Source organism: Parambassis ranga, unplaced genomic scaffold, assembly GCF_900634625.1.
Source record: "Parambassis ranga unplaced genomic scaffold, fParRan2.1 scaffold_21_arrow_ctg1, whole genome shotgun sequence".
In the NCBI taxonomy this organism is placed as follows: domain Eukaryota; kingdom Metazoa; phylum Chordata; class Actinopteri; family Ambassidae; genus Parambassis; species Parambassis ranga.
In genome coordinates this window covers 5,923,117-5,947,862 of record NW_021144767.1, presented here as the reverse complement: position 1 = coordinate 5,947,862, position 24,746 = coordinate 5,923,117, and the positions used below count along the sequence as shown (strand labels likewise).

The following is a 24,746-nucleotide window of genomic DNA, read 5'->3' as shown; positions in this document are numbered from 1 at the left end:
TCTCTGAGGTCCCTGGATGTTCCTAGACACCAAGAACATGCATAATGCACATTATTATTGTCTTTTTAGGTGATTTTTTTTTTCTTTTAGGGTTAACTTTTAGGTTAACATCTGAATGTGGTGTAACAAGAGTACAAAGCTTGCCACCCAAACAGGGACTTGAACCCTGGACCCTCAGATTAAAAGTCTGATGCTCTACCGACTGAGCTATCTGGGCTCTACATGTCATTTAAGGGAGTAAAGCTGGATCCATACTCCGCGAGACAAAGAGCGGAGAACGCGCTCCACGGGTGGTAAGAGATACAAAAAAAAGGTCTTTTCCGCACTGAGGTACCATACTCCGCGAGACGCGTGTGTGCAGAACTCCTCATACGGCCCGCCCACTAAACTATAAGGAAAGACTTTACTGAGTTTTTTAACACACCACAAGGACTTGTGCCATGGCAAGAGGGCATTATACAGAGAGGGTACCTGCAACAGCGTGAGATGTCCGGCGATGAGTTGTGAAGATGCGACATTAAAAGTAACAATAGCAAAGATTCAGTGTTTGTGCCTTTATGACCACATTTGCACATCTACTGTGTTCCAATGTGCCTGCGATACTTCAAACTGTCCGGTGATGAGCTGTGAAGATGCGACATTAGTAACAATAGCAAAGATATACAGACATTGTTAACGAGCCTGTTATGCCCGGGTATGTAGGAGTATATAGAATGGTAATAACAGTCACCATCTGGTATGTGTGAACGGCTGTCTGGAGTTATTGGTGACAAATCACCCTGACTTGCCTTTCTTTCTTTCTTTTATTGCTCATCATGCAAACCAGTATGGTCTTATCTAAATCTGTTGAATCAGTGCTGTTTATACACCTACCTATATACCTGGAGAGGCTCTTGCGCTTCTCCACTTTCATCACGCCCACAATAAATTCCGACCAATCACAGCATGGTTGCCGCACAGCCTTGAAAGACAAAGTTCGGCCCGGACCCTGTGCACAGGAGTGCGGATCAGCGGGCGGTCAGAGACAAAAAATGACGTCATTTTGTGGGCGTAACGTCTGCAGGGGGGAAAAATGTCTTTGTCTCGCGGAGTATGGATCCAGCTTAATTCTGTGCAGACAGGTTAACTGAAACAGAGAGCATTGATTGGCTACATTCAAACATATAAGAAATTCGCTGAATGCTTCTTTAAGGGTGAACTTCCTGTGTGTGCAGACAGTGGAGGTGGTTTCAGGTGTTATAAATTGGCATCCCCATGGTTCAGATGAAGAAGTGGTTCCAGTTCCTCACATGCTCACATCTGCTAGTCCACAGAGGACAGTGGTCCTATACACATAAAGAACACATACTTAATGAATGTATGTGTTTTTATAGAGGACTTCATATTGTCTGAACCTGAGGAGGAGGAGGAGGAAGTCCTGTTCATATCAGCTGACAGGACTGATTCTGGTGTCAGCACATGTTGCTTTAATCTACAAAGTGAAATTGTTATTTGTTGCCAGTCATACACTCTCAGACTCTGGATTCCATTACAGGACAATGTGGACCTCATGACAGTGTTGTATGGAAAGCCAGTTCAGTTCATTTCTTGATATTAAATATTTTATTTCTCGCACTAGTAAGGCAAAACGTTGCACTAGTTAACTAGTGAATGCATTTAGACCTGGTTAGTGTTGGGTGTATGTGCTTCAGGGATGTTATTTTAGGTTTGTTGTTTGTATTCATGTTAGTAAACTTGATTAGTTTTTGTGTTGTGTCTCCTTTCTATTGGCTGTTGGCAACACGTGTTTGCAGATGGGTTAAGGGTGAGCCTATTAGAATATGAGAGAGCCTGTTCATGAAGAAGGTCATGACTGAACAGTGTATGAACGTTCAGGGAGAGCAGCTCACTGTTCACTGGTGCTTTTGTTCTTTTGTGAAAAGGTAACGGCAATTAAATAAAGAGATGTTTGTTTCAAATAACACAAGTTAAAGCTGTGCCTGTTTTTATTGCACAGTCAAACTAATTTCATGACAAATAGCCTATATCATAGAATTTTAGTCGATTTTTAGTCGTTAAAAAATAACTATAATAAGATAATATAATATATATATATAATATATAATATAATATAATATAATAAGACTAAAAGTTAAAAAATGTTGATGACTAAAATGTGACTAAAATCAAATGACATTTTAGTCACAAGACTAAATAAAAACTAAATCAAAAATTGCTGCCAAAATTAACACTGATATGACTACACATACTTATAGGTATGCTTACAATGAAGGGTTAACTACCAAATAATTTAATTGTCAGAAACAGAACTCAGCCTCATAAATATCCATTTTTACAGTGAGCTCCCAAGGAGCCATGCACAATCACTACCTTCACATGAAATAAACCACATCATAAAGTGCTGCTTACCTTTCAGAGGAATCAAACTTCTGAAAGCAATATGGCGCCCTGCACAAACTTCTCTCAGCAACTACGGTGTCACTGAAGAAAAGTGCAGCATGTGAGCTGTCACTCCAACCAAACCAACCGTGCCTCTGCGCCACCTGCTGGCCAACCGGAACAGACTTACATGTATATCTGCATATCTAATGGTTGTTCTGTATCGTCTTTATTTTTACTTTATCTGTTGTTATGCTGCTCAGGGCCTTGTTTTGATGCTGCTGCAATGACTTCATGTTCCTCGGCCACACTTGGAGGAGCTGTTCACGTCCACAGGGAGGAAAGGAGACAGCGTGCTGATGGAGCAAACTCTGTTTACCATGTGGGGTAACATCGGCTTACAAGGATTCAACCTCCAATCTCAAAAACACATTATGGTAAGAAGTCTTATGTCTGTATTTGTGTATTTGTAAATATTAATAAAACAGTTTTACAAATATTTGATTTCACGCCTTTGCGTCTAGATCAATTGATGCGAAAATCGAAGCAAGTGAACCTGTGACTAATTAATCTGGGTCTAAGCTGCGTCTTCTGCTGCTGTCCAACAACACTCTGCCGCATCCGTGTCCGGCTGCCGTTAAAAGAAAACAAGCGGTCGCTGCAGCAGTCATACAGCTAACATCAGGAGGAACATGCTAAACAAACAGTGACACATTCAACAGAAGGAACTCTATAGTACGAGAGCAGGTAGGAGTTTTCTCTGAGACATAGAAAGTGTCATCTAAGAACTTCCCGTTTGTGAGCCCAGAGATAGCGAGTAGGATGTCAAAATGAGTGACAGCATGTAGCTCAGTCAGCAGGATAAAACCTGTTTGTAGTGCCTTTCACTGAACATGGAGGCCTTTCTTCATGGCTGTTCACTTTAATGAAGATGTGTTAAAGCACCAGAGCTGCTGAACTCCTTGTGTGTGAGAGCCTGTTTGGTTTATGTCATTTGAAATTGAACATGATCAAAGTGTCGTGCGTTCACATGAACTTTATTAATACCCATGGAGTCATTGGGTTGTGTTAGCAGCATATACAACAACTGACAGTAAACACAATGCATGTGTTGATGATTTTCTGTGTCCTCTTCACAGATACTGTGTGTTGATACCCCAGTATTTTCTGAGCCAGTCATCTACAAAGTAAGTTACTAACACAGCCACAACTGTTATGTTGTGTTATTTTAAATGATACAATGATTCTGTACATGGTTTGTAAACCTTCAGCTGTAATGGAAACAGTAGTGCTTTTTATATTGTTTGAATGGAAATGTAACCGTGCCCTGACAGATTTGTTTTCTTCTTTTCTTCTTCTTAGAATTCTTTTCTTCTTTCGCATTAAAAAGAAGAAAATGAATCATAATATTAATTAATAATAATTAAGAAGGAGAGGTTGGTGTCTTTAGATAAGCATGTGTTTCAGAGATTCAGTGTAGTTTTGAGTGTGAGTACCAGATTGAGCTTTGTATTCTTTCAGGTCTTGTATACATTCAAAATGAGTACTGTGATTAAGTTTGTGCGGCATTATTATCAATACGTAGGGAGTGGCAGAGATGCCTGATTGTAAAAAAAATACTATTCTGACTGCACACACACACACACACACACACACACTCTGACTGCACACACACACAAGCTGTGTCTCATTTCAGGGTCTGCATCCTTCGGAGGACGCAGCCTACGCAGTCTCAGGAGGCCGCGTCCTCCTGAGGATCCTCCGGAGGATCCTCCACCGTTGGTAAATGGGACGGTCTGGCCTTCAAAGCACTTCGTGATTGTGGCGCGACGTCATAAATTTTGCCCCGGGAAAAACAAAAGCAGCGACAGCGACACAACACGGACTAGACAACAAGCGGGACAACAGTGTGGATTTAGAAATTTGGAATATTTTAATATATTTATTTGTTGTTGGAGGAAGAGGAGAGGCGGCTCCAGCGGCAGCAAAACCTGTGACGGCTCATTTTCTTCAGGCTGGGAGAGCGCAGTGGGGAGGGTGACGGTAAGCTGCTGTTTAACCATATTATTGATCATAATTAATATACCAGTTACTGAGCAAACGCTAGATATATAACCAGTAGATAGACAAATATGATTAAATGTAATTTATATTTGATTCAATTGTAAGACTTGATACAGGGTCTGTTTGTAATTTTAATACTTTAAATAAATAGCTAAATGTGTAAGAACCCTGCAAATAACCCTGAAAGCACTGCTTTAATGTGTCATTAAGCATCAGGTCTGTCACTGCACCAGAGAATTACTGCTGGGTGGAGGAGAGTGGGGCTCCCTGCAGGACCAGCTGTCTGTCCTGGAGGAGGTGTACTGACCATCATCACCTTTGGAGGGTGAGGATACATATTTTATAGCTTTTCATATTTTAAGCTGCTTTGGAAGCCGCTCTGTGGAAGTTATTATTTTTATTTTTGCCCTTTTTAAAAACATCTTTAGTAACATGGCAGCCGCCGATCGTCAGCTCTGCAAACCCTGATGGACGATGTGGTTCAGAGGAGACAGGCACCCCCCTCCCCCAGATGATGTCCCACTCACAGCCAGAGGACTCCAAGGTCTTCACCGTGGCATCATCCAGTCCAGCAGCACCAAGGACTCCTGCTCAGCCAAACATTTATATATATGTTCTTTGTGAATAGTATTTTCTCATGATCTTTTATAAATAATAAACTGTACATTTTCATAATGCCCCCTGGTAAATAGTTAGAAATGTTCAAACTGTGTCTTTGTAAATATTGTACATAACAGAACAATAAATGATTTACTGTGGTCACTGAGAAGTTGTTCAAAAGTTTACTTAAATTATAAATAGGTGATGAAACACACAATGTAACAAGGTTAGAAGAGTTTAAGAACACAGAGACAAGAACGATTTAATACACAATTTAATAAGTAACATTTAAATAACACAGAACATAAAATCACTGCTGTCCACCATCCTCTGTATGAGCTGAGGTCTGTCCGTTCTTTCTCTGCTCTCCCTCCCTCTCTCTCCCTCCCTCTCTCTCTCTCCCTCTCCCTCCCTGTCTCTCTCTCTCTCTCCTTCCCTCTCCAGCCTCACGTCCTCCGTTATCAGTTGTCAGGTTTCTTCTGTTTCTCTCTGCTCCTCCTACAACAAAATGACAACAGGCAGAATGACCGTTTGATATAATAACCATAATATTGCTCCTCACGTGAACTATACTTTATACTATACTACAGTAAACAACAAGAAACAACATTCAATCAAAGCGTTTAGTTTACAGCGCCTCGTATCAACAGGACGTCATGTTTGTAAATATAAAACTCATTTTTTAATGCCGCTGTCACTACTAGCATTTTAAAACTCTCAAACTACTGCTCTGTACTTACATTTAAATGTGAATTCGGCACTCCTGCCGGTGCCGCTCGCTTGGTCCGTCATTGTACTATTGGACAAAAAGTAGACCCGCAAAGCATTGTGGGATATTTAAGGCCACGAAGGATGGTAGCGATGCGTCCTCCAAATTCAGGCAAAAGGAGGACGCATTTGGAGGATGCATTTGAAGGACCCTTCGACTTTTGGCGAATTGGGACAGCCTTCACGCAGCTTTGTGACGTAAGCGGCCTTAAAATGCGCACTCCGAAGGATGCAGACCCTGAAATGAGACACAGCTACACTCTGTCTGCTCTCTGACTGCAGACACGCACACGCGCACACTCTGACTGCAGACACGCACACGCGCACACTCTGACTGCAGACACGCACACGCGCACACTCCGACTGCTCGCACACACACGCACGCACGCACTCCTGACTGCTCTCTGACTGCACACACACACTCCCGAATGCACGCACACACACACTGACTGCACTCCGACTGCACACACACACTCTGACTGCTCTCTGACTGCAGACGCACACATACACTCTGACTGCACACACACACACACACACTCTGACTACACACACACACTCTGACTGCACACACACACACACACTCTGACTACACACACACACTCTGACTGCACACACACACACACACTCTGACTGCACTCCGACTGCACACACACACTGACTGCACTCCTGACTGCACACACACACTGACTGCACTCCTGACTGCACACACACACACTGACTGCACTCCCGACTGCACGCACACACACACACTGACTGCACTCCGTCTGCACGCACACACTCTGACTGCTCTCTGACTGCAGACGCACACATACACTCTGACTGCACACACACACACACACACACTCTGACTACACACACACTCTGACTACACACACACTCTGACTGCGCACACACACACACACACTCTGACTGCTCTCCGACTGCAGACACGCACGCGCGCACACTCCGACTGCACACGCGCGTACACACACTCTGACTGCGCACACACACACTCTGACTGCGCACACACACACTCTGACTGCTGTCGTGACCTTCACTGGTCACCCCGGATTGTCAGACTCCGTCTTCTGTATTCAGAACATTGAGTGAAAGACAATACCCTGGGTTTGTAGTTTCGCCTTTGCAAAGGGAGAACACAGTGAACACAGGCCTTTCAGTCTGCTTCACTCCCCTCCATAAGTGTTCTGCCCCTCCCTGGACACAGGCTCGTGGAGGTACATTTGCATAATCTATTTGCATAATAGATCAACAGTTTTTCAAGACCTTCGTTGGTATTACCATATTGGGACATGTTGCCCTGTTATTCCCACCTACCAATTATAATAATTGGTCTAACATATTTATGACTGTGAAACGCTCTGTATCCCTCCTATGTTGGATGATTTATCTTACGTCCGATGCCTCCCAGTGCTTCGCCTTCACCGCATCAAAAGGGTTCCAGGAATGATAACATCCTCCCGAACTCCCTGTAACGGAGGATGTGTTTGTGTGAAAGAGTGTGAAAACCTCCCTTTTTCTCTGAGTGAAAGCATACATACAGGTAAATATGTGCTCTGTATCATGTCAGTGCATAGGTAACCTTATATAATTCCACACTGCGCACACACACACACACACTCTCTGACTGCTCTCTGACTGCACACACACACACACACTGACTGCACTCTGACTGCAGACACACACACACACACACTGACTGCACACACACACACTGACTGCAGTCTGACTGCAGACACACGCACACGCTGACTGCTCACTGACACACACACACTCACTGACACACAGACACACGCACACTCTGACCTCCTGACGGACTGTGACTAACCCGTCACCTTCTCTCTCTCTGTGTTCAGAGTCGGATCCTGTCCATGTTGCTCTGCTTGTCATCTTCCTCTTCATCCTCCCAGGTACAGCTGGACTTGCAGGTCCTGGTCTGGGGTCCATGTAGAGTCAGTGACTGTTCACACCTGGGATTAGCGTGTGAGGTGACCACATCACATGGCACAGCTGTGATTGGATCACATGCTACAGGCAACCTTGCCTGTTTGACCTTTGACCTCTGTGCAGCTCTGTCACTCTGTCTCTGCTTCCTGTTTTCTCTCCTGTCAGGTTCATGACAGACCTGCTCCTCCCACTAAGCCACTCCCCCCTGATCCCGCTCTAAAACCTCAGCCACAGGTAACCTTGCCTGCCGGTGTCCATGTGCTGTTTCCGTGTTAATGTGTGATTATTAGAATAGTTAGGTAATAGTGTATCATTTATGAAGTCCTCTCTATCTACACACTGCCACCATCAGGGCAGACTGAGAGCTACAGCACTGGCCTGTGGCAGATCAGTAAAGATGGAGAATTCTGTAATGTCACTCTCTTTCCTGGTCATCACTGACTCGTGTGACTCGTCTGACCCCTGCACAACTGGACAGGTACGACCTGCCTCTGGCTGCAGCCTCTGATAGTGCTGAGTAGAGAAGCCGCTTGATTGATCAGTGTAATGTGATCAGGTGGTTGATCACTGTGATTATTGAACTCACCTGAAATCTGGTGTAAGCTGATTGGTCAGGGACACAGGTGAGCGTCAGGTCCTGGATTTATGTAGATTCTGATAACATTCCCTGAACTACAAATTCTCAGGGTTAGTTCGACCCATTTAATCAATCAACAAAACTAATCAGCTATTTGAACGACTAATCATGGTTGATGACATTTGATGAAGATTCCACTTTAGATATAGCGTAAACATATAAATTCTTCAGGTATCAGGTTCCACTCAGACCGGTGCTGCCCAAGAAGCCTCCCCCGGCCTACTACCCCGACCTCCTACAGCCCCCCGACTACGCCTCCGACATCAAACCCCAGCGGCACAGAAGTGTTGCACCAGCTGCCTCTCCTAACAGGTACAGTGGTTCATTCCAGACCAGGAGAGAAAGACGTTTTAAAGCTCAACTGTGTGTCTCTGCAGACGGCCTCCTCTTCCTCCCATTCCACCGTCTAGCGCCTAAGATGGAGGCCATGAAGATGAAGATGATGCTTGGTCATTGGATTTAATCCTCCTCAACGCTGCTCTGTAAACAATGGTGCCTTGCTAAGCAGCCCCTCAGCACTGATCATGTCACTTCAAAGCCTGGAGCTACGCCTCGGGTCAGTGCCTTGCTCACAGATGGAGTCATGTGATGACTCACAGAGAGCTGCCCACAAAGTCCTTCAGATCGTAATCAGATTACTTTACAGACTGAGTCTTCATCAGATTGTAATCAGATTATTATTTCTATGGTTCAGGCTGAAAGGTGAAAAATCTTTAGTCTGGAGTTTTGATTTTAGAATGAATGGGAGAAGTTGAGCTGCTGAAATGAATAGACGTTATTGAAAGTGAGATGTTTTAGATGTTTTCTTTTTCTCTGAGCCTTTTCAGTTAGAAGGACCTTTCCCCACCTTTGCTGAGGTGGCCAGTGAGTTTGTGGAAGCTGACACACTTCCTGGATCTGTGCTGGACTCTGAAGTTAACTGAAAGCCTTACCAGCAGCACCTCTCTCTCTGTGTCTCTACAGTCTTCATCTGTCTAATGTGTCTTCAGCTGCCAGAATGTACTCAGTGAGTTGTCTGCTGTTGTATTGTTATGCCAAAGAGGATCAATCATTCTGAATTAAAATATTGATCTGTTGAGAGCAGAAATCACTGAGAATGCTGTTTCAGCCCTGATTCTTCATCTGAGTTCTGCTAAAGTTATGTGAGGCAGAGCACTGATATCTGAACAAAACCTGGTCTGAAAAGGTCTCACGCGGTTTGGTCTTCAAAGAGGACCAGGAGTAAATCAACTCTGCTGGGTCAGCTTTAAATCACACAATCGGTCCTTTTGTCAACACCTGCCCAGCAGCTTTCACCCCATCCAAACCCTAACACAATGGGGCCGTCAACTAGTCCTGCACAGTGTCTGGTCCTTAACTGACCATTAACCAACAACAGGGATCTTAGTCATGTGAGTCAAGATCCCCCCACAGAGGTCCTGAACACATAAAAACTCAGATTCCACACCAGAACAGCAGCAGGACCGAAGAAGCGATGCGGGGGACGAAACGTCTTCAAAACACCATCCTTGAGTCCAGCTGCCGCCATCAGACTCCTGGACACAGCGGCTCTGTTCCACCTTCACTCAAACCAAGTGTGATGTGAAATAGGAGCAGCCAGGTAGCCGTTCTTAGCTAACCTGCACAAAGGGGAGGGACAGAACTTTTGTAACAGTTTGTCTCAGCTCAGTGTGAGAGAGCGGCCTCATCACTCGGTCGTCAACACAGAAATATGAAACAATGGAAACACTCATGTCACATCTTTGACTTCAAGCCACAGAACAGTGACTCACTTCCTCTGAGTCTGAACGTTCTACTAGTCTTCTTACAGATATCAGATCTATCATCTGATACCATCAGTTCATTGTTCACTGACACTGATTGAGACAGTTTGGTTCTGTAAAGAAAATGTATCCTGTCCACAGCTGAGTCAGCTGATCACATGCTCTCACATCTCTTTTCTCTGTATTCTGACCACATGACACTTCCTTTCATCACTTCCTGTATTTCAGACCCATCGTTTGTCGGCTCGTCTCTGGACCAAGCCGAGAAGAAACTCTACTTCTTCTTTAGTGAAATTGGGAAAGAGTTTAACTTCCTGGACGAACTGCAGATCTCCCGTGTGTCTCAAGTCTGCAAGGTAACATAAAAAGTGACAGCAGGATGTGATGTCATCTGATGCTACAGTCTGATGCCTGTGTGTGCAATTACAGGACGATGTGGGAGGACAGAGGACTCTGCAGAGGAAGTGGACGTCCTTTGCCAAAGCAAAGTCCCCCAAACAGCTTCCCTTCAACATCCTCCAGGATGTGTTCACACATGGTGGCTGTCTCCTTCCTGCTGGTGCTCTGCATCTGTGCCCTGATGATTGCTGCACTTTACGTGTGGCAACAAAGACAAGCCGACCGCAAATCACACCGTCTGGTCTGTCCAGAGGAGGGCAGCAAAAACAACAACTGTCTAGAGATCTGCTCTCTGAGCAGCCCAGAGGACCCTGGACCAGACCTAAAGGTGGTCGAGTGAAAACGTGTTGGTCCATACACCTCTCCTCTTCCTCCCAACCTGTGTGGCCTTACACTCTGTGTAATGTGCAAAGTGGACTTTAGCCTGTAGTTGTTGAACACACTGTTCTGCTTCGTTTTCACAGACGACGGGATTATTGTTTGATTGTAATGATGGCTGGGAGATCAGTTATCAAGTGATCAATATTTGCACATTTGTAATGTTAGTTTAATTGATTGTGTACAGAGCTGTTGTGTTTGTTTACAATAATGCAGGGATTGATTGTTTATTGTTTTGAATTGATCTCTGACCTCATGTGAATCTGCAGCTTTAATAAATCTTCCTCAACAGCTGGTCTCCTGTTGGTGGAAACACTGCCACCAAAATTTATGACGTCGCGCCACAATCAGGAAGTGCTTTGAAGGCCAGACGGTCCCATTTACCAACGGTTGAGGATCCTCCAGTTTTCCTGGTTACCACAGCGCTGCAATACCGTTACTATAGTAACAGACCTAACAAAGCCAGTGGTTTCTTCGGGCGAGCGTAAAACACAGTGAAGAGAACCGTCGGTGCTGGTCGACGCTGGAGGAGGTAACGTCAGTGTCATCCCACAAAGTCCAGCTCATGCTGAAGCCTGACTGTTTGTCACATGGCCCCAGGTGACGTTAGGTTGATGTTAAAGAAACTTAGAAAAGTTGGGAGGAAGCTGCTGTTTACTTCAGTTACAGTAGACGGTTTTATGTGTCTGACGACATGTTGTTGCCTTTTCTGCTCCCTCCGCACACACAATGGACATGAGGAGATTCCCAACAAAGACACGGAGAGTTAGAGTTGTTTTCAGCATTAGCCCATATTGTAATAAGGCCAGGTTAGCTCCTGTTAGCCTGCTAGCTTCAGCCTCGCTGTGCCAGTGCACATAGCCACCTGCTCCTACTCTTATCAGCAAGAATAAAACACATGTGATGGACCGTCAGGACACAGTGGAGCATTATATGAACAGGGAAACACTGATGTAGCAGATGAGGCAGGGCGTCATTATAAACACATCCACAAGGTTTGTTGTGAATTCAGCAGTTTTATAAGCAAATAAAGATAAAGACATGCATCTTTTTGAAAGTTAGTATTTTTAGTGTTTCTGTATTATCTGCATTAAGCAGAGTTTGGTTCATGGTCCAACAACTTTTTGAAACTCAGATGAAGAGAACTGTGTTAAATCAACATGCTGATGTTATTTCATTGATGATATATATATTTAAAGCTCACTTATATTGGTTGTTAATTCAAAAGTATGCTTGCTGAGGTGAGTGATGACGGGGAAACTCTATCAGGTGGACATGAGGGAGATTTGCCAGTGTTTTGTCTCTGTAAATGAGAGAAGGCCTCAGATATGGAGGCTTTGTATCATCTGTTAGTGTAGTGCCACCAGTGTGTTTGATAAAACTGTTGTTTCACTTGGAATTAGTTTCTGTCACCGTGTTTTAAAATCAATGAGTGTTTATTGAATCTGTCTCTGAAATAGTCAGTGTTTACTTCTGTAGCTAAAATAGTTTAACAACCTGTTAAAATCTGCAGGAAATCTCAACTACTTCATATTATTATATTTCATAATATACTAATGTACTTTTTTTCACCACCAACCCACAGAAGGTGTCCCCCCCGTAATGAAGGGCCTCTTCATTACTGTTAGCAGTGGTTGCTAGCACAGTTAATCTTTTTTTAGTTCACCTTTAACCCATGTAGGGAGCATGATTTTTGTTTGTGTAGTGGCAGTGGGATGATTGATAAAATAAAAACACAGCAACATGGAGTAATTATTTATTGTTGTAATCGCTTGGTGGGATACATTTATCAGTTTGAGATTCTTTAAATATGAGTTAAATATATTACTTGGATGCAAACGATGCACATTTATTTTTTATTATTTATATCTAAGAATTTCATAGCATTAAACGCAGTTAATCGCAATTTGTCATTGTGTACATTTTAGTAGAAGAAAAGTTATTGATCACGTTTCTCTTGCATGTGTGTGTGTGGAGGACCTCTTGCTGATTCGCGTATCATAAGTTTTGAACCCGGACCCTCTCGCACCCAAACCGACGATGATTCCCCTACACCAGCATCCAGCTTTGTTCTCTGCCGCAAATGCTTTAATTGTGTTAAACATTTTAATCGGATTCATCATGATGTTTGATTAGCCCTAATTATTATGTATCCACTTCAAATGTAACTTTGTAACAATTGCGTGCAGTGAAACTGAAAGTTTAATGTATTTTATTGTGTCAGCCATGTGGTGTAGTCGAACGAGACTGCACGGAGATTCAAATGCCAAACGATCCATGAACCAATAACACACACCGCAATTCATTTTATTCACCACTAGATGTCCTACTCGAGCACTGTGTCATTGAAGCCTGGAGTAATGAACCTTTTTCTTGAATCAGGTGTCGAAGCTTCAACAAAGCCTTGAAAACCCATCACTAGCTGTAGGTATTATCTGTAAGACACAAGAAACAGATGCTGAATTAACTATACAATGATCGGATTGTGGGTTTTTAATGATTGTTTATTGTTAATGTGTGATGGTGTGTGAGCTCTTACCTTTTGTTGTGGCCAGGGGTGACAGTCAAAAGAGTCCCTCTTGGAACAAGCAGGCATTTATGGTTCCGGACCAGTCCACTCAGGAAATAGGTGCAGGGGGAAGGACAATTTTAGTTATGAGTTTTAAACCAGCTTTTAGCTTTTAATAAAAAGGAATTCCATGTATTTATTGTACATATGTATTGTATTTGGTGTGAGGTGTATGGTGGGGTAAGTGTAATGGAGGGAGAAGGAGATCACCTATCTGGGGATGGGAGAGGACTCCAGGTGTGGCAGCAGCTATTTAAAGCGGCCATTTTGTACGTATGGTGGTTTTTCTGTTGTGTGCTGTCAGGACCACATGCTGCCTGTGGTTCCCAGCATGTGGGTACATTTATTGATGTTTGTTATGTGCTTGCTAAAAAACATCTACATAGATGGTACATTCAACTCTGTCTCCTTCTTGTGAAGTTGAACTGCTACATGGCCATCCTAGAACTGTGTCACAGGAGAACAAAGCTTTCCACCTGAACAGGGACTTGAACCCTGGACCCTCAGATTAAAAGTCTGATGCTCTACCGACTGAGCTATCCAGGCTCTACATGTTGTGTCAGAGACTAATTCTGTGCGGACAGGTTAACTGAAACAGAGAGCATTGATTAAGGGTGAACTTCCTGTGTGTGCAGACAGTGGAGGGGGTGGAGGAGGAAGTCCTGTTCATATCAGCTGACAGGACCAATTCTGGTGTAAACACATGTTGCTTTAATCTACAAAGTGAAATTGTTATTTGTTACATGTCAGTTTTCTCTTCCAAGGACTCAGTTTAGCATGACATGATCAGCTTGATGTTCATATATGTGTTACACATTATTACTAGATGAGCTGCAGTGAAACATCCAAGCGACCACGTCCCAGCACATATCAGAGATGCAGAACAGATGGAACAGTCTTATGGAGTGATGGAGGCCATGAAGCCTCCTAAAGCTTTGAATGGAGCTGAAGTCATGATGCACTGGTCTTTCTTATATAATGTCTCATAAGTATTTGTTATAATATTGTGTCATTGAGCACTTTGCATATCACTGTCCTCCATGAGGAGACTGTCCTCCATGTCTAGATAAGGCTTGCTGTCTAGCAACTATTGCCCTGCACACTGGCTCCCAACAATGCCCAGCTTCAGCCTTGCTTCAGTGGTCTCTATGAATATGACCTGGATGACATGTAAATATACAGTGTGCTCTTTGTGATCTGTATTCTGGCTCTAAAACAAGTGCCCCTTGTGAGGGTTGAAGTCACAATCTACAGATGATGAGACTGACTCGCTGCCTACTGCACTAACGAGGCTCAGAAAGAGCTGAAACATGGTCTTTTCTCTTTTTCTTCTTTAAATAAAGACATCTACAGTGCTCATGCTGGATACTGCACCAACAAACATTCTTAATTTAAATCAAATGAATGTGTTCTATAAAAAGGCTCTAAAGGTAAAACATCACAGTAATTCTTCCTGTGACACCTTCACTACCAGTGATGGTAAGTGCTCTTGTTTCAAATGTGATGTGCACTGTACCACTGAAGCTCGTCTGTGAAGTGTAGTGCCTCTGTGTGTGTGTCACAGTGATGTTAACAGAAGTCAGATAGGTCTGTTAACACATATAAAAACAACATGCTGAACAACAGCATAGATGTGAAGGTGAATATATGTCCCCTCACATGTTCCTCAGTTAAAATCAATCCCTCCTCCACATAAAGTCAAAAGTTATAAATTCGCCTCATTACATGAGCGGTTGTGTGTAATGACGCGGCTCACCAGCAGAGGGCGTGTGACGGAGCAACAAGCAGGAAACTACAGGGGAGAAGAGACACAAGCATCCACAGATCAGAACAGACACTCAGCTCTTCTCTCTGAGACCATGATGATACCGTCACATATCATCACTGCACATGTTTTTGGCTGCACGTCTGGAAATGAGAGGAGACAGAACATTATCATACATGTTGCATAAGTAAAGTCACATGACATGCACCACTGTAAACAAAGGAAACCACATATTCTCAGACTCTTAGAACACAGAGCTGAAGGATGAATGTAAGACAGCAGTTTGTTGCTATCTGACTTTTCTGCCATGTTCAGTTCGTAGCTGCAACACAAGCACAGTCAGAGTGTAGTTATGATCAGCTGAGAGCGGGAGGCGGTCCTTGAACACACCATGAGAACCGCGGAGACTCAATCCAAGGCAGCTCCTCTGCAGGCTGAATGTTCCGCTCGTGTTTTCTGTGTGGATGAAAGAGTCCAGATGAGTGTGGGAGCAGCGCTGCAGGCCGACAGTGAAGGAGCTGCTAGCGGACTGTGTCTCTTCATGTTCAGCTCATGTGGAGCTCTGATGATCTCTGCACTTTGCTGCTGGAGAGAGTCCGCGCGCTGCGCAGCGGCTTCTCCCTCTTCTTCCTCTCAGAGATGAAGTCAGACTATCAGAGCTCCATCAGAAGCTGTTTTCCAGCTGAGCCGCATGTTGCTTCAGAGACTCAGAGGACAACCCGACATCTGCTGACGTCACTTTGTCCCAGAGTCCGGCTGTTGCAGCAGCATCAGACCCTGATGATGGTGCAGACAGACTTCTATCAGAGCTGCTCGCTGCTTCTCTCGCTGAGCAGGTTGAATAAAGTCCATCACTGTTCTGTTTGTGTCACAGCTGTTATCATGTAAACAGACACAGACAGAGCAACAACAGGGAGGCTGCTGTAAAAATCAGCTTCATGTTTCCACTGTGAGGGCGCCCCCTGCTGGAGACGTGTCCTGGTTTAAAGGCGTGGCTTCTGTGGACTTACTTTCGTTTTTGAGCTCCTGTCAGACAGACTGCAGCAGAACCAGCAGCTCCACACACGAAGGTGGAAACTTCTGGAAGTCAGGACTGATTCAGCAGGTGAGTCTGTCGATATCTGATCAATCATCAGTGTGATCACCTCATTGATCTTTGCTGCCTGTAACTGATGGATCTTTATTGTAGTAAGTCCCTGAAACGCGGAACCAACAACAAGCGTCTCTGTTGATCGTTCTCTCTGTAAAGTTCAGCAGCTTCATTTGCTCTGAAACTCAGATCGACTCGTTCAAAGCTTCAAGCGGAGAAAAGGTCGCTTTATTCTGACTTTATCAGATCAGTCTGTTTCCGGTTTGACGCGCCTGTGCTGCGCAACAGCCGCGCGCCACGTTACGTAAGTTTGGTTGGTTTAAAGTTCATGGTGCGTTCAGGTGCATCTGGTTGAATTGAGTTCAGATGATTCTTATTACTAAAACTAAAACATTGATAAATGCATCAATTTGTCATGTTTTATTTTTCATGAATTCATATCGATGATTGAAACTCATCAGAAGAAACATTTTCTCTTCAAGGCTTCATAAATATGTGAATCTAATATTTGCCATGAGGAGAAGTGTGTCAGTCCTCAGAGCTCAGACAGTAGCTGCTCATGTGTTTGTCCTTTCTATAGAAAACAGTCCACAGACTGTTACAGAGGAAGGTCTCAGTGCTTCACTCAGTCTGTTCACACTGTGACAGAAACACACATGAACACATGTTCATTTATTCACATGTTCACACATGGAGAGAAGTGACAGAATTCTGAAGCAAACACTGAATGTGTGTGTGCACTGTTCCACTTACAGCATGTGACATCAATAATAACAGCATCAGAGATGTTGGTGTGTTTACAGACTCACCAAAATAAAAGCCTGAGAACCAAACCTGGTCTGAGGCTCTGATGCTAAGCTAACAGCATGATTAGCCTGTTAGCATCTACATGAAGGATCAATAACAACATGCTGACTGTGTGTTTCTGTGTCATGTTGCTGTGTTTGTGTGAAGGTGTGAGCTCTGCTATGAGTCAGTGTGAGGACAGAGAGGAGGGAGTCCCTCCCTCTAAAAGCCCTCTGTGTGGGGACCATGAGAGCCGGACCAAAGCTCAGAGGTAAGAGGACCGTCTCTGACTGTCCATGACTCTTCTCCATGTCAGAGCTCACACTCACATTATTCACACATCTGTGTGTTCAAGAACAAAGCAGCAGCACACTGCACACTCTGCTGGACCTGGACCTGGACCTGGACCTGGACCTGCCAGCTGTGTGTCCATGAAGAGTGATTGGTCAAAGGATCGGCCCCCTGATTTCAAAGATGTTGATCCATCTGAGGGTCAAAGGTCAGAGTTAATGTCACAGCTGCAGTTTGTTTCCATCATTATTAAACATTTAAAGTGTAACATGATGTTCAGCATCATTTTTCCAGAAGAAGCTCAGAGTCAGTGTTTGTGATTCTATCAGGATCCAGGATGTGAGAGCAGACTCTGCTGGACCTGGACCCAGCTGTGTGTCCATGAAAAGTGATTGGTCGATGGGTAGGCCCATTGAATTCAAAGCTGATCAGCCATCTGATGATCAAAGGTAAGAATCACTCTGGAAGTGTCTCCATGCTGTGATGAGCTCTGCTGGACTCTTGGGGTTGTATGTGTCTGTTTGCTCTGCAGGTGGTTGATGGTTTGGAGCATCTGTAGCACAGAGTAATGCATATTTACAGTGCTGCTTCAAAGTGTATGAATCATTTAAAATCTTCTATATGTCTGCATAAATATGACTTAAACATCTGCCTCACTGTACTAGAAAGGCAGCCCACTGAAACAAAGTATGGAAAGACATTTCAGTAATAAAACATTTAAATAAATGATAGATTCATACACTGTATGTAAATATTATACTAACAGACGATGCTCCGCTAGTACATTAGGCTAATACAGCAATACTGTGTATTTGAACTCTTAAAACTAGCTGACGGCGAGTAAAGGATCCATACTTCAGTTCAATGTGAATCAGTCTGTCATTAACAGATTCCTGTTAGCAGACCGTAGCTAAAACTGACATCATGACTGACACACAGCATGCAGCATGACACCTTCACTCTTCATCTCCATCTGGACTCATCTGAACCACATGCAGTCCAGCAGTAAAGTTTATTTGTCGGCCTGCAGAATTCAGCAGAGAAACATGATGAGTGGAAGATTTAACCATAGGCGTCGCTACCATTATATCAGAGGGGCACTTGTCCCCCCCACATTTTAAAACGGCCCGTTTGGACCCCCCCCCCCACATTTACTGAGTAGGAAACTACCAGAAACTACCGTATACTAGTACCGTCTACAGCAGTAGCAGTATTATTTGTCTGACATGTTGTTGCCTTTTCTGCTCCCTCCCCACACACAATGGACATGAGGAGATTCCCAACAAAAACATTCCAACAAAGACACGGAGAGTTAGAGTTGTTTTCAGCATTAACCCATATTGTAATGAGGCCAGGTTAGCCCCTGTTAGCCTGCTAGCTTCAGCCTCGCCGAGCCAGTGCACATAGCCACCTGCTCCTATTCTTATCAGCAAGAATAAAACACATGTGATGGACCGTCAGGACACAGTGGAGCATTATATGAACAGGGAAACACTGATGTAGCAGATGAGGCAGGGCGTCATTATAAACACATCCACAAGGTTTGTTGTGAATTCAGCAGTTTTATAAGCAAATAAAAATAAAGACATGCATCTTTTTGTAAGTTAGTATTTTTAGTGTTTCAGTATTATCTGCATTAAGCAGTTTGGTTCATTTTTCTATGGGATTTGCCAGTTTTTTGTCTCTGTAAATGAGAGAAGGCCTCAGATATGGAGGCTGTTAGTGTAGTAGCACCAGTATGTTTGACAAAACTGTTTCACTTGGAATTAGTTTCTGTTTGTCACCGAGTTTTTGTTGAATCTGTCTCTGAAATAGTCATTAAGTGTTTACTTCTGTAGGTAAAATAGTTTATACTTTTTTCACCACCCACCCACAGAAGGTGTCCCCCCACCCACATTTTTAATGCTCCCCACGCCACTGGATTTAACTGAACTCTTACAGCTGTGCTGGCAGCCATTAAAGCAGAATATGTGAAGAAGAACAAATTACAAACCTGCTGGATGCAGCTGAACAGTGTGGAGTCAGGATAGTTTTCATTTTTAATACACACATTTTGTGTATTAATTAATTTTCTTCACCAGTCCATTGACTGTTGCACTTTGTATTTATTTCAGTCTGAGGTTTCAGTTTCTTTCATCTGAAATAAAGGCCTTCAATGTATTTGCCTGGGACTACTTTTATTCATGGTAACAGAGCTAGCTGTGCCCCAGGTAAACATTTCCTGCATTGAAAACTGGCAATAGATATTACTGAAACATATGAACATGTGGACATAGGGGAAGCTAATAAGACACAAGCTAGACATCAGTTCAGACCTTTGACTTGGAGCAAATGTGAACAGCTGGACCTCAGTGACTTTAATTGAACCCCCCTGGTCTAAATCAATGTGAACATATGATGACAGTGGAAGTGGAATGGAACTCTTAAAGCTGTGCTTCAGTCATTAAAGCAGCAGCAACAGGTTCAACATGAGCTGGATGTGTGGAGTTGGGATAGTTTTCATTTTTTAATACAACAATGCTTGTTTGTCACCAGTCTGTTGACTGTTGTGTATCTGTTTAAAGTGAAAACACATCAAAACACTTAGTGAAGTGATTGTGTTGTTAAATGCTGATGTTTCTGTCACAGACTGCAGCAACCCAGTGTTCAGACTCCTGCTCAGGACGCCATATTTATGGTGAGTACAAACAGCTTCTAACTACAACACAACAGTCCTGGTGCTCTACAGAGACCCAGAGCCTGACCCCTGAGCAAGCATTCACAGAGACAGAACTGTGGTAGTAATACTTATAACTACAGCAGCTGTGCATACACAACACTTCATATCTAATGTTGTAGATTCAAGTAATACATGTATGAACATAAGCTGTAATATCATGAAACACTAAACTGTTATTCTGCTCCTCAAAGTCTGAGAGTTTATACTCTGTTGTTCTGTTCCAGCTGCTGGAGGAGAACATTGTCAGGTTTGTGAAGGACGAGCTGAAGAAGATCCAGAAGCTCCTGAGTCCAGATTACCCAGAATGCTCAGAGAGCCAGAGGGAGGATGAGGAGGATGAAGAGCAGAGGAGCAGCAGAGAGTCATTAGTGCAGATCACAGTGCACTTCCTGAGGAGGATGAAGCAGGAGGAGCTGGCTGAGCGTCTGCAGAGCAGTAAGAGGATTTGAAGAGCTTTAACATGATGGAAAGAGGAAATGAAGTTTACATTTACACACTCTGCTGTTAATATGATGCAGACATCTGTGAACTCTTCTGACTGAAAACACAAACTGTTTGTCTACAACTGATGAACAGATTTCATGGAGACAGAAAATATTTATTTGACACATTTATTGTAGCGTTCACTTATTAATGACATTTATTGTTTGTTCAGGAACTCGTGCTGCAGAGTGTGGACGTAAACTCAAGTCTAACCTGAGGAAGAAGTTCCAGTGTGTGTTTGAGGGGATCGCTAAAGCAGGAGAGCCGACCCTTCTGAACCAGATCTACACAGAGCTCTACATCACAGAGGGAGGGACTGCAGAGGTCAATGAGGAACATGAGGTCAGACAGATTGAAGCAGCATCCAGGAAAGCACACAGACCAGAAACAAGCATCAGACCAGAAGGCATCTTTAAAGGCTCACCTGGAAGACAGGAACCAATCAGAACAGTGATGACAAAGGGAGTGGCTGGCATCGGGAAAACAGTCCTAACACAGAAGTTCACTCTGGACTGGGCTGAAAACAAAGCCAACCAGGACATCCAGTTCACATTTCCATTCACTTTCAGAGAGCTGAATGTGCTGAGAGAGAGAAAGTTCAGCTTGGTGGAACTTGTTCATCACTTCTTCACTGAAACCAAAGAAGCAGGAATCTGCAGCTTTCAGCGCCTCCAGGTGGTCTTCATCTTTGATGGTCTGGATGAGTGTCGACTTCCTCTGGACTTCCACAACAATGAGACCCTGACTGATGTCACAGAGACCACCTCAGTGGATGTGCTGCTGACAAACCTCATCAGGGGGAAGCTGCTTCCCTCTGCTCGCCTCTGGATAACCACACGACCTGCAGCAGCCAATCAGATCCCTCCTGACTGTGTGGACGTGGTGACAGAGGTCAGAGGGTTCACCGACCCACAGAAGGAGGAGTACTTCAGGAAGAGGTTCAGAGAGGAGGAGCAGGCCAGCAGGATCATCTCCCACATCAAGACATCACGAAGCCTCCACATCATGTGCCACATCCCAGTCTTCTGCTGGATCACTGCTACAGTTCTGGAGGACATGTTGGAAACCAGAGAGGGAGGACAGCTGCCCAAGACCCTGACTGAGATGTACATCCACTTCCTGGTAGTTCAGACCAAATTGAAGGAGGTCAAGTATGATGGAGGAGCCCAGACAGATCCACAGTGGAACAAAAACAACAGGGAGATGATCCAGTCTCTGGGAAAACTGGCTTTTGATCAGCTGCAGAAAGGAAACCTGATCTTCTATGAGTCAGACCTGACAGAGTGTGGCATCGATATCAGAGCAGCCTCAGTGTACTCAGGAGTGTTCACACAGGTCTTTAAAGAGGAGAGAGGCCTGTACCAGGACAAGGTGTTCTGCTTCATCCATCTGAGTGTTCAGGAGTTTCTGGCTGCTCTTCATGTCCATCTGACCTTCATCAGCTCTGCTGTCAACCTGCTGGAACAACAACAAACAACATCTGTGCAGTCTGAAGGCTTTAGAGACAAACCTAAACTAAGACATCTCCACCAGAGTGCTGTGGACAAGTCCTTACAGAGTCCAAGTGGGCACCTGGACTTGTTCCTCCGCTTCCTCCTGGGCCTTTCACTGGAGACCAATCAGACTCTTCTACAGGGCCTGCTGACACAGACAGGAAGTAGCTCACAGACCAATCAGGAAACAGTCGAGTACATCAAGGAGAAGATCAGTGAGAATGTGTCTGCAGAGAGAAGCATCAATCTGTTCCACTGTCTGAATGAACTGAATGATCGTTCTCTAGTGGAGGAGATCCAACAGGCCCTGAGATCAGGACGTCTCTCCACAGATGAACTGTCTCCTGCTCAGTGGTCAGCTCTGGTCTTCATCTTACTGTCATCAGAAGGTCTGGAGGTGTTTGACCTGAAGAAATACTCTGCTTCAGAGGAGGCTCTTCTGAGGCTGCTGCCAGTGGTCAAAGCCTCCAACAAAGTTCTGTAGGTGGATTTATGAACCATTTCAAACATGGTTGATTTTTATATGAACAACAAAACATTGACTTTGTGTTCAATCTTTTTTTTCTCAGACTGAGCAGCTGTAACCTCTCAGAGAGAAGCTGTGAAGCTCTGTCCTCAGTCCTCAGCTCCCAGTCCTCTAGTCTGAGAGAGCTGGATCTGGATAATAACGACCTGCAGGATTCAGGAGTGAAGCAGCTTTCTCGTGCACTGGAGAGTCCAGACTGCAGACTGAAGACTCTCAGGTCAGGATCCAGCTTTTTGATCATCAGTTAAATTCTGCTTCATGTTCATGTTGAAGATCTGTTGGATTTTCCTTCTTTCTTCTTGAGTTCATGACATGTTTTGTCCCTCCAGTCTGTCAGGTTGTCTGATCACACAGGAGGGCTGTGCTTCTCTGGCCTCGGCTCTGACCTCCAACCCCTCCTATCTGAGAGAGCTGGACCTGAGCTACAATCATCCAGGAGACTCAGGAGTGAAGCTGCTGTCTGCTTTACTCAACAGTCCAGATTGTAGTCTGAAGACTCTCAGGTACACAGAGACCACAGAGCATGAGTCCTCCTCAGTCTGTCAGTTTAGCTCATATATCCACAGCTGTTGATGGATGGACTGAAACTGCAGAGAAGAAATAATCACTGATCCCTGATGTTCATCTTCCTCCATCATTAAGTGTCCATCATGTTAACTTCACTTTTCTTTATACACGTTCTTCATGTCAAAATACAAACAGACTGATTTTCAGTCACACTTAGTGCAGATCAAGTACAAAATGATGCCCTACTTATTAATGTCCTCAGCTGTAAGAACCACTGAATTATTTCCACAAACAAATGTTCCTGAAACAATCCATATGTGAAGCTTCAGAGGAGACAACAACACAATGGTAGAAGGAGGAGTTCCTTCAGTCAGAGACAGAGAGCAGGGAGACACTACAATATTATCACTGTAAAAACTACACACAGACATGAGTGAATGTATTTATTTGAAGTGTGTCAGAAACTCTTCCATCCATGACACATGTGAACCAGGCTTGTGTTTGCATATAGAGTGAAAGGAACAAACAGTCAGAGACAGTGTGGCTTGTTTGCTGCTTTGGATAAATGCACAATGCTGAGATCAAACCTACACTGTTGCTGCATGAAGAGGATTTTACAGTAAAGCACTGACAGAGAGCAATATTTCACAGAATGGAGGACATGAATAAACACAGAGCAGATCAGGAGAGACTCTTCTGGAGTCGACACAGATGAGTTTCAGTCTGTTTGTGTGTCTCTGACAAACTGAGGAGCTCTGCTTCATGTTGATCAGCAGTTTGGACTCATGTTGGTTAGAAAATCATTCTGACTGTGTTTCTTCCTGCAGGGTGGAGCATGGTGGAGAGCAGAGGTTAAAACCTGGGCTGAGGAAGTGTAAGTTTGACTCAGTCTTTCCTCATGTTATTGTGCATGAGTCAGTGTTCTATCAGTCCATCAGAGCTGTTGTAGCGCAGCCTCGGCGGTTGGATTTCTTTGGTGGTTACTGGAGTTTATTACTCCCCAGCAGGAGTTTTAGGTTCCAGCTTTGTCATTGGTTTTCCTTTTTTCTCTTGTTAGGGAGCTTTAGTGTGTTGTAGTGTCTCTGCGTTTGTTTGGGCACTGCTCAGCTCTGAGTTCATGAACTGCAGCCTAACACTGAAACCAGCCTGTGTAGCTGCCGATCTGAGAGTGGGGACGAGTGGGGAGGTGCAGACATGCTGTGTGTGGGTTTCCCCTCAGCCTGGGACACAACAGAGACAACCAAAGCAGACAAAAGACAAAATCCAATAAGAGACCACAAAGGGTTGAAAAGGTCCAAACACAGGAATAAACAGCTCCACAGTCCAAAAGCAGGCAGGACTCAGACACAAAGAATCTCATCCAAAGGGTCAGACTGGACTGATGGACTGAAGAGTGAAGACACTGAGACACTGAGCTGTGAGCAGCATTATTAGGGTTAGGGTTAATATAGATCAGATTTTTTGATGTTATGACAAACTCATGATGATATATTACAGTTTGAAACATAAACTAGAAGTTTCATATAAACCCTTTTTGGAAAGAAAACACTTTTTTCTGGATTTATAGCGTTTTGGAAGCAATCTC

General features: G+C 44.0%; 1 protein-coding gene and 2 non-coding genes across 3 annotated transcripts in view; 1 reads left to right on the top strand and 2 right to left on the bottom strand.

The window, feature by feature from the left end:
- Window positions 1-144: 144 nt before the first annotated feature.
- On the bottom strand, window positions 145-217 carry trnak-uuu (transfer RNA lysine (anticodon UUU)). Its single transcript has one exon. It is a non-coding gene; the product is annotated as a tRNA-Lys (tRNA).
- Window positions 218-9,138: 8,921 nt separating this feature from the next.
- Window positions 9,139-24,746, top strand: part of LOC114429890 (NACHT, LRR and PYD domains-containing protein 12-like) — a 24,334-nt gene continuing 8,726 nt past the window's right edge. The window contains exons 1-8 of the mRNA XM_028398499.1: window positions 9,139-9,398; window positions 10,384-10,511; window positions 10,585-10,882; window positions 20,386-20,587; window positions 20,808-22,608; window positions 22,698-22,871; window positions 22,984-23,157; window positions 23,989-24,035. Of these exons, the coding sequence (XP_028254300.1) occupies window positions 9,390-9,398; window positions 10,384-10,511; window positions 10,585-10,882; window positions 20,386-20,587; window positions 20,808-22,608; window positions 22,698-22,871; window positions 22,984-23,157; window positions 23,989-24,035 (2,833 nt within the window). The 5' untranslated portion in view covers window positions 9,139-9,389. The remainder of the gene's footprint in view (window positions 9,399-10,383; window positions 10,512-10,584; window positions 10,883-20,385; window positions 20,588-20,807; window positions 22,609-22,697; window positions 22,872-22,983; window positions 23,158-23,988; window positions 24,036-24,746) is intronic.
- trnak-uuu (transfer RNA lysine (anticodon UUU)) lies at window positions 13,975-14,047 on the bottom strand. The gene has a single exon. It is a non-coding gene; the product is annotated as a tRNA-Lys (tRNA).